Source organism: Sinocyclocheilus rhinocerous, unplaced genomic scaffold (assembly GCF_001515625.1).
Source record: "Sinocyclocheilus rhinocerous isolate Xijiao unplaced genomic scaffold, SAMN03320098_v1.1 scaffold3870, whole genome shotgun sequence".
Taxonomy (NCBI): domain Eukaryota; kingdom Metazoa; phylum Chordata; class Actinopteri; order Cypriniformes; family Cyprinidae; genus Sinocyclocheilus; species Sinocyclocheilus rhinocerous.
In genome coordinates, this window is record NW_015662158.1 from 167,732 (window position 1) to 178,528 (window position 10,797).

Consider the following 10,797-nt stretch of genomic DNA (forward strand, 5'->3'; position numbering starts at 1 on the left):
TTTTGTAAAGGTTTCTGATGGATGCAGACGGTGTGTTTTTATTGGCTTTGGCCTTGGGCAGACAAAGAACAAGTGTGTGTTAACATATCAATATATTGATGAAGTGTTCAATCACATAACGGATGCTCTCATCCCACAGAGTCTTGTCCAGCGTTGTGTTTTAGACAGATCTATTGATTAACGTTAACCGTGGAAATTCCAGGATTTGCTTCTCTGGGCATTAATGCGTGTTGAACATTTGTCAATACTCTGGCCTCTGGGAAAGCCCCAACTTTCTACCTCTTGCCATGATTATTAAATTATGAGGCAGTGCAAATCAATAGTTGAACTCTGTCTGGACTCCTATGGATTTCTGTGTGAAAGCTCAGCTTGTGAAGCATGGGACAAATGGACTTTATGTTTGATTGAACATATGATAGATATATCGCACTTAGTAGAGCTACAGTTTTCAGTACATACAACTGAGCGTCTGTCTTTATGGCTTTTGAATTAAAAAATAAATAACAATTAATGGCATTCACTAACAACATTAAAGCATGTGTGCTTGCATATTGAGTTGTGCTGCTCACACAGGCTACATGAGTTTGAATCCAGCTTGCAGTGTTTCCTGATACCGTCCCTCCTCCCTGTTTTTTATTTTCCTCTGAATTAAAAAAGTGTGAACAGGTCAAAAGAAAAAAGTGCAATCCGTTTTTGCTGTGCTCTGTGTCCGTTGTAAATCTGGTGTGATTTGTGTGTGTTTCAGGAAACATCGAGTACAGCTGTCCGGTGGTGAACGACTGTGAGATCACTAAGAGACGGAGGAAATCCTGCCAAGCATGTCGTTTCCAGAAGTGCCTGCGTGCCGGCATGATGAGAGAGGGTGAGCTCCTCTAGAACCTGACACTAAAACTCTTAACTATTATTTGACCGTCATTTTATCTTTAGATGTTTGCTTTCCGTGGCTAAAATAACTTATGTCCATATATGCCTACAGTGGGATCCAAAAAGACTGAGACCACTTATATTTAGTATTTTTTAGTACTGAATAAACAATCCAAAGATATTTGCAGCATAACCGTTTGAGTGAATATTGCAAATGTACTTTCTTTTTCTTTAGAAAAGTATTGTAGGAAGTAAATGTATGGTTAAAGCAAAAAAGATGCACTGTATTGTATGGTAACATCAGTTACTAACAATGAGCAATACATTTGTTACAGTATTTATCCAAGTCTCAAAACTTTAAAAGTCATATATGAAAAGTTGACATTATGACTTTAAATGTTGTAATTATGATATAATCATGATATTATGACTTTAAAAGTCAAAATTATGACAAGTTGAAATTATGCTAAAAAGTCAAAATTCTATCATACTAAGTTAAAATTATGGCATAAAAAGTCATAATTATGACATAAAATGCTGAAATTGACATACTAAGTCAAAATGATGACGTACTAAGTCATAATTATGAGATAAAGTTGAAATTATGACAAGAAATCGAAATGATGACATAAAGTCGAAATTATGAGATAAAATGCCAAAAATGATTTTTTAAATTGGCTTAGTTTGTCATAATTTTGCCTTTTTATCTCATAATTATGATTTCTTGTCACAATTTCAACTTAATCTCATTGTGAGTTTGTATGTCAATTTCAAAATTGTAAAGTGACTGTGTGTTTAATTTATGACTTTTATTTCAGAATTTTTACTTTTTATCTCATAATGATGTTTTGGTTAGAATTTTGACTTTATCTCGTAATTATGAGTTGTACTTGGCAAAGTCTTGGCAAAGCGTGATTTTGTTTCTTATATTGCAGAAATGGGCTTCCATACATTTGGACACAGTGTCTATCTTGCTATTGCTTAGTGAAGCTGTTATGACAAGAACAGTGAACACAAGTGTACTTTAGCAGTAAGAACTAGTCATGTTTATTTATGTTATAATGACACATTATTTTCCGTGTGCGTGTGTGTGTGTGTGTGTGTGTGTGCCCAGCAAACCGATCCGTGAGTCTCACCACACACATACTAACATCCATTAACACAGCCTTCATGCAACCCTTTAGAACATTTTAAAATATTAACAAAAGAGCAGCGGACCTGAGCAAGAAGGCCAGCATTAGAAACTGTCGTCAGTGGATTATGAGTGGTTGAGGATTTAACCTGATTAACGGTTTAACATCATCAATAAAACATGCTCATTTTTTCCTTTCCAGGAAACAAAGTGATCTCTCAGCTCCTCGTATCTGAACCGGCTCCTCTGAGAGCCGCCCCTGACCCCGCGACCCCTGACAGTGACCTTAAAACGCTGCTGACCTTATGTGACCTTTTGAACAGGGAGCTGCTGGTTATGATCGGCTGGGCCAAACACATCCCAGGTACACAGCCAGTGCTGATCTGGTGAATCCTCATCCAGATGTGCTGCATGAAGATAACCGCTGGCTGTGTTTGGCAGGTTTCTCTGGCCTCTCGCTGGTGGATCAGATGGCGCTGCTCCAGAGCGGCTGGATGGAGACGCTGGTGCTGAACGTGGTTTGGAGATCTCAGGGTTCGGCTGACGAGCTTCAGTTTGCGGAGAACCTGCGACTGAACGAGAGCCAGTGTCGAGCCGCAGGACTGCATGATCTCTACACGGCTCTGAGATACCTGACCTCCAAATACCAGCAGATGGGCCTCAACCAGGAGGAGGTGCTCACTCTCAAAGCCATGGCTCTGGCCAACTCAGGTATATATACACACACACACACATACATATATATATACAGTATATAAACCTCTTACATTAAGTTATGTGTAATAAAATGGAATGACACACGGAAAAAGTATTCCTGATCCATATGCTTGTATTGATGCTTCTTAAGTAGTGTTGAGGGATTGCCTAAACTCTGTCTATATCTGGTTTGTGTGATAGGAGTTCATTCTGCTTTATTTTAGTTCCCATTTTCAGTCTCAGACTCACTGGCAAAGAAAAACCAATCAATATGAACAGAGCAGTTCAGAGCACAGATCAATACATCCATTAGCCGCGTCCCGCATCCGACCGCAGGGCGTTTACAGTCAGACGACACCCAGAAAACTATCGTTTTTACACTTGACACAGAAGAACCTGAAGAGCGTGACCTGATGGACCTGGGCTAGCCCATTAAGCACCAACAAGGGACATTCTAGAACGCTTAACGTGGCTTAACGCATTAAAACAGAGTTATTAAAAGACCAAACTCAGTAAACACATTATTAATGAAGTAAACTATTTACAGACAAGCAGATGAACCCAGAATGTGAAGGCAGCGCATTTAATTACACGTTAAGTGTTTTCCTCCCATAGAAAACCACTATAAGGAAAACGCGTAAAGTGGCTTAATGCATTAAAACAGTGTTTTAAAAATACCAAACTCAAACATTATAAATATACATACATACATACATTCATATATATATATACAGTAGTCAACATTTGAAGTGGTTCAAAAAAGTGGATTTTTTGCACCCTCAGATTCCAGATTTTCAAATAGTTGTATCTCAGCCAAATATTGTCCTCCTATCCTAACAAACCATACATCAATGGAAAGCTTATTTATTCAGCTTTCAGAAGTATAATCTCAAATATTTTTTTTAATGGACCCTTATGACTGGTTTTGTGGTCCAGGGTGACATTTTTAAGTCGCTTTGGATACAAGCGTCTGCTAAATGACTAAATGTAAAATAATAGGAAGCGTTGGGTTCGTATCATGGGCTCATATCTGCTTGTCTGTACATAGAGTGATTTATTAATAATGTTTATTGAGTTTGGTCTTTTTAAAGCCACGTTAAGTGCTTTTCACGTTAAGCGTTCAGGGTGTCCCAGTGTTTAACACTGCGCTCCAGCAGCCGAGGGGCTCTAGTGACCCCGCCGACGCTTTCTTTCAGACGCAGAGAACGTGGAGGGCGCCGAGGCCGTGCAGCGCTTCCAGGACGGGCTCCACGAGGCCCTGCAGGACTACGAGAGCAGCCAGCGTCCGTCCGAGGCTCACCGCGCCGGGCGCCTGCTCATGACGCTCCCGCTGCTGCGTCAGACGGCGCTCAGAGCCGTGCGCTGCTTCAGCCGGCTGCACAGGGACGGACGCGTGCCCATGCACAAACTCTTCCTGGAGATGCTGGACGCCGCGATCTAGAGCAGGAGGTGTTTTAACCCCTAAAGTGTCACCCCCATTTCTGAACATAGACGTGAAAGTGCACTATCCAAACGACAATCTGCAGATCATTGCAGAAGTGGAACCATTTCAAAAAGTTATAGAAGTTTAAATTACTGTAAAGAAAACACACTGTACCAATTTTTATTTTATTTTATGTATTTTACAAAATATTTTTAAATCCAAAATTGATATAAAATTAAATCCTTATGTCTAAATAAGCTATGTTCCAAATTTGAAGTTGATATAAAAAAAATTGATATTTTATTTAGAGCGTCATACCACAGACAGCCACCGGGTGCCATCCAAACATGATTTTTTAATGCATTTTTCTGTCACAAATGTGACCCTGGAGCACAAAACCAGTCATAAGTGTCAATTTTTCGAAATTGAGATTTATACATCATCTGAATAAATAAGCTTTGCATTGATGTATGGTTTGTTAATTTTTTTGCTGTTACTTTTTAATTACTATTAAAAGCTAATTAATACTATTAGCTAATTATTAACTAAATAATTAGCTAATAACTAATTAGTACTATTAATTACTCTGCTATTACTATTCTATCACAAAATAACCACCCAATATGGAATTTTGAGACACAGACCTTTCCGACGATATGTATTTTGTCAAGTTTATTAAAAGTTTTGATACTAAAAGAGCGTAATATGACACTTGACCCCGCCCACTTAGGGGGAGGAGACCGCCAAAAGATATTAAAGTACCATTTCCATTGAAAAGCAATGTCCGTTTTCAAAATGGTTTTCACAGGATGAATTTTGAGATTACTTAAGTACGTAATAGAGAAAAAAGACAGGTGGGCTGGTGCCACTTAAGGGGTTTTAACAGAGCAGCTCAACCTCCAGGTGGACATCAGGGTAACCGCGTCCAGTGCGACGCTTAACGCAGCTGAAGCAGTCTGGCAGCTAAACTGCACTTGATGACGAGAGGTTCATATCGCTCTCCGTCTCACTGAAGCACAATCTTTTACTATGTATTTGATTTTATAGCTTTACATGATATATCAATGTTTTTCACTTTTTATTCTGTAGAGGTTCGTCAGTCTTTGGGAACTCGGTTACTATTGAAGACAGTACGGTCAGCATCATAAACAGCAACACAAATAGTCTGCAGTACATTGTCAAGCTATTGAGCAATATGCCTTTCTATTTATTGTCTAATTTATTACAAATGCCCACCTATCTGCTGTTATTTATATGAAAATAAATTATTTTTTTTGGAATTTTCCAGAGTGCTTTTTTCAGGTAAATGAGTGCATTTACAAACACAACAACTTTAAAAAGGTTAATTCAGTGTTCAAGGAAGAATAACTATATAACAGAAATGTGTTCTAATATTATGTAGATCATGACAAATAAAAATCATGTTAAAATTAAATTGTATATGTAAAAAGACAAAGATATATTATAATATTACACAAAAACTAATTATTAATGAATAATTAATAATAAATAATTAAATATTATATTATTTATCATATATTTTAATACATCTCTTAAATTATTGTAATGATAATTTTTTGCTGATAATCAGTTACACTATAACATAAAATACATTAAACATAAAATATTTTATATTATTATACAAAACTAATTATTAATAAAGAATAATTAAATATTTATATTCTTTATTAATATATCCATTTGAATTACCTCTTAAATTATTATAATTATTTATTTTACTGATAATCAGTAACACTAAATTAATTAAAAATGTATATTACAATTAAATTGCATATATAAAATACATAACATATACAAAACTAATTAATAATGAATAATTAAATATTATATGAATTATTAATACAACCTTTTAAATTATAATAATGATAATGATTTATTTTATTGATAATCAGTAATACAATTAATTAAAAAGTTTTATATTAAATTAAAGGGTTAGTTCACCCAAAAATGAAAATTAGGCTGTGTTTTACTCACCCTCGAGGCATCCTAGGTGTATATGACTTTCTTCTTTCAGACGAATCCAGTCGGATTCTCATTGGACGGGCTCTCACTGGTCGGAGAGGTCAGGGGTCGTCTTGGAGACGTGGGTGTCTGTGATCTGGCTGGACTGAGCGGTGAAGGAGCAGGACTTGGTGCTGCCGAAGCTGGTCTTCTCATGGATGCCGCTGCTGCTGAAGAGGAGGATGATGAAGGTGTGGAGAATGGCGACTGCATTCTGAGGCCGAGTCTCGCTTCGAGCTCACTGCACACAGCTAAACTGCGTCTCCCCGCGTCCAGGCCGGCTGTGTCCGAGCTCTTGGCTCTCTCCTGACAGCGCTCCACAAAGCTGCCCCTGCGGATGGAGCCCAGGCCATCGCTGCTGGCCAGAGATGACTGGCTCAGGCCGAGGTGGGGTTTGCTGAGGGGAACCAGCGGGGCCTGACGGGGCAGACTACCGGTCAGAGGAGCCGGACCCCGAAAACCACCGGCAGCTCGACCGATTTCACCGAACTGAGACTGAAGACTGTGGGGAAAGACATGAGAGACAATATAAATGAGCAACAGTGCCATCTACAGGCCATGAGAGAAACCAAGGCTAACACTTTATTTCACAGTGACTGTGTTACACCTGTATCAACTGTAATAATGACAGTAAGTTATGCATAATTACATGCAAATAACCAGGGGTGCACATACGTTTTTCAGCCTGGTTCTCATAAGAGAACCTGGAGATTTGATTTGATCCTCACACTGCACATAGTGTAATTAAATATAACTATAAAAAAATAAATTAATAATAGTGATGATATTATTGCACTTTATTTAGTTATTTAAAAAAATTATAATAATAAACAAAATAATAAAGTGTGATTATACTATTATATTCTAAAATAAAAAGGGAGTATTACATACAAATACAATTATATTATAGAAAACTTAAAAACAAAATGCTAATATTTACTTCTTTTTTAAAATATGAATTCCGTGTTTAGCGCTGCCGGTGCCAATTGAAAAGCGTCAGTCAGTGAATGAAATGTCACAGTTTTGCAGTGTGCTTTGAAAACGGCAGCGGGTAGCCTAGATTTATGCTTTCAGTTTGAATAGAAATATTATACAATACAGTTTGTCAATCTAAAACGGTAATTGTGCATTAACAGCTGTCAACCATGTCGGTACGCAAATGTGCGGTATGAACTTATTTACACAGTGCATTTTTTATTTTGGTCACGCATGCGGACCTGCGGACCACTTATGTGCACCACTGCATATAACTAACTGAATGTCGTGTTACCCAAAATTATATATAAATTAATTTAGCAAAATTATAAACAGCTCACTTCAAAAAATGTCACAAAACTTAAATGATTTGAATAATTCTTTATTCAATTGGCGAATCTTTTATTTGGTCAGTGAATCATTTCTTTACATGAATCATGTGAGCAAACTGATTCACTTAAGATTCACAAAAAGATACTTTTGTTTTAATTACTGTAGCCTCAGCCTCAAACGTCAAAGCCACGGACAAAAGTAAGTGAGATATTTAAAGCATAGAATCTTTACAATATGTCCAAGAATTTTTTTTACTTGTCTGTTATTGTGGCGACATTTCCACGCCCCTAAACATGACGCGACACAAAACGAAACCTGATTGGTTGCTTTACCTGGCCATTCAAAGGTTCCCTGGCCAAGGTTCCCAGACCTTTTGTCTGACTACACGAGACTATAATTACTGTAGCTCCTCCCTAAATTGAGAAATACTTTCTAAATGATATGTAAAACATTTTTGTCAAATGAAAAGATTGAAAATGACGTGCAGTATGCTATGTGTGCCCAATATAACTGCATATATCTGTAAGTGTCGTGCCAATTACCCAAAGCTCAAGGAATCAGTTCAAGATGGAGCTTTTCAACGGACTCTTTGGCTATCAACAAGCTTCCCTGCTGTCGATTTGCCATGCGAGAATCCATCCCTCTTGGTAATAAACAGAGTGCAGAAGAGAAACAGAGCAAGAGTGGGGAAATTAAAGAAAAGCAGACAGAAGCATTTCTAGCTCATTCCTGCATTATGGCGCATTTCCATTTTTTCGCCTCAGTCTTAATCTCCATTGAATGACTGTCATCGCCCTCCGGCAGTAATTAGGAACGGACTCTGGACAACAACAGACAAGTTGGCCTAGCTTGTCTCAAGCAGCAAATTACCTTTAGCTTATGGTAAGCAATATTCCGTGCCAGGCAACTTTTACTGCTGATTAGCAATTAGCCCAAACTACCGGCAGCCGAAGAGCTAATGTTTAATTTGGTCTGCTAATGATAGTGCACGCATCTAGTGTGCGCAACCTGGGAGAGCAAACTCGAGGGAAGGGGGTTGGGTGTAGAAACCTATGGATTTCTTCTTAATTCCTTTTCATTTACAAGACATGCCCTCAGGTAGTAAGGAAATTTCTTAGCGATTAGTAATGGCTGCCCCCTCAAAGTGGCAAACGAATGTTAATGCTTCTCTTCAAGGCCTTCACCCAGAAAATACACACTCCTGAGGCTAAATAATCATAGTGTTTTCTTTCAGAAAGACATGAGAGACAATATAAATGAGCAACAGTGCCATCTACAGGCCATGAGAGAAACCAAGGCTAACACTTTATTTCACAGTGACTGTGTTACACCTGTATCAACTGTAATAATGACAGTAAGTTATGCATAATTACATGCAAATAACCAGGGGTGCACATACGTTTTTCAGCCTGGTTCTCATAAGAGAACCTGGAGATTTGATTTGATCCTCACACTGCACATAGTGTAATTAAATATAACTATAAAAAAATAAATTAATAATAGTGATGATATTATTGCACTTTATTTAGTTATTTAAAAAAATTATAATAATAAACAAAATAATAAAGTGTGATTATACTATTATATTCTAAAATAAAAAGGGAGTATTAAATACAAATACAATTATTATATAGTAAACTTAAAAATAAAATGCTAATATTTACTTCTTTTTTTAAAACATGTTGTTGATTAAGATTAAAATATTTGAATCGTGATTAATCACATGATTGTATTGAGTTAACTCGTAATTAATCGCAACTTAATCGCACATTTTATCTGTTCTAAATGTACCTTAAATTAACATTTTCAACTTTTTAATACTCTAATCAACATGAGCATGGACAAATATGGATGCTTTATGCAAATGTATGTTTATCATTAGTGAAACCATGCCTAACATAGAGCATGAAGACTAGACATTTTTCATAGCTCATAGATGTTTTTCAAAGCACTTGTTCATGTCTATTAGACACATGAGAAAAGAACATAGAAACACCAGGTTCCCATTACTTCTCTTTCTTTGCACTGAGCAATTTACTTACACAAGCCTGTTTACATTATTCACAGGACAGGGCAGCTCACTTCTTCTGAACAGGCAAAATGTAGATTTATTATTTATTATTACATGTGTTTGCCTCTCTGTGCCCACATACTGTATTTTGATGCAGCCAAATTCTCAATAAAACTGTTTTCATTGATATATTTTACCGTTTCTGTTGTCAGACTGAATGAAGGAATGCATATGAAATAGTGACTGCATAACCAGCTCTACCTTCCAAAGTTATTAATCTGCACAAAATCCTGATTTACAAGTAGTGTAGCCTGTCAGTAGGAAATATCAGTTGACATTTTCAAACATTCATTTTGCCATCAATTGTAATAATCCAGTGAGATTTTTGTTCGTAATACTAGAACTAATGTAGCGTGCATATTCATGCATGCTTGATGTTAAATGCATTATAAAAACCTCTTTAGAATATAAATTGCAGCACATTTCAGATGATTAAAAAAACGGACCACATTTCTGTAAAATGCAGTAGGTTTAAGTGATTACAATAGGTTAACATGCATACCTATGTTAACATGTATAATGTTTAAGTTTGAGACTATATTACTGCAATGTGTAATTGTGTAGGCATGTAGTTTGAGGGTGTAGGACTGGAGGTGTGTGTACCTGCACATGGAGTTGCGTGAGGAGTGTGTGAGAGACGCGGCAGGACTCATGTCTGGTGTTCGGGTCAGTGCCAGATCACACTGGTCCAAAAGCTCCAGTAACTCCTCTTCAGTGGGACCTCCGAGAGCTTTAACACACAAATACATAACATTTCTGTTTTTGCCTGTATTGTGTTTCATTTAAACTGTTTAAGGAAACACTTTTTTTAAACACAGGCCCTTTATTTCAGAACGTGCTTCACAACTCCTTGTTCAAGCTCTTGTTCTGTCCAGGCTGGACTATTGCAATGCTCTCTTGGCAGTTCTATCAAACCTTTACAATTAATCCAGAACACGGCAGCAAGCTTAATTTTTTATGAGCCGAAAAGAATGCCTCTGTTTATCAATTTGCACTGGCTACTAATAGCTGCTCGCATAAAATTCAAAGCATTAATGTTTGCCTACAAAACCACCACTGGCTCTGCACCCCTTTACCTAAATTCATTACTTCAGACTTATGTGCCCTATCTTTCACTAGTTGCATTCACTCGTTTCCCAGTCATCATGAATGTTGAATTTTCAATACAACTGAAATATTTCAGAGAACATCATAAGCTAACTTCATGTTCAATTGATGTTGATTTTCCTCAAATGTTTTTTTATTTTTTTTATTCACCATTATAGTGATTAGCGTTCCCTT

General features: G+C 37.0%; 2 protein-coding genes across 2 annotated transcripts in view; one reads left to right on the top strand and one right to left on the bottom strand.

The window, feature by feature from the left end:
* Nucleotides 1-4,300, top strand: part of esrrd (estrogen-related receptor delta) — a 6,270-nt gene extending 1,970 nt beyond the window's left edge. The window contains exons 3-7 of the mRNA XM_016537341.1: nucleotides 746-875; nucleotides 1,979-1,989; nucleotides 2,199-2,360; nucleotides 2,438-2,707; nucleotides 3,889-4,300. Of these exons, the coding sequence (XP_016392827.1) occupies nucleotides 746-875; nucleotides 1,979-1,989; nucleotides 2,199-2,360; nucleotides 2,438-2,707; nucleotides 3,889-4,133 (818 nt within the window). The 3' untranslated portion in view covers nucleotides 4,134-4,300. The remainder of the gene's footprint in view (nucleotides 1-745; nucleotides 876-1,978; nucleotides 1,990-2,198; nucleotides 2,361-2,437; nucleotides 2,708-3,888) is intronic.
* Nucleotides 4,301-6,146: 1,846 nt separating this feature from the next.
* LOC107727471 (putative protein TPRXL) lies at nucleotides 6,147-10,246 on the bottom strand (the record flags this gene model as incomplete). Its single annotated transcript, XM_016537342.1, has 2 exons — nucleotides 6,147-6,639; nucleotides 10,120-10,246. Coding segments are annotated over 2 exons (620 nt in total), but the record flags the coding sequence as incomplete, so codon positions are not given.
* Between the last annotated feature and the right edge of the window lie 551 nt (nucleotides 10,247-10,797).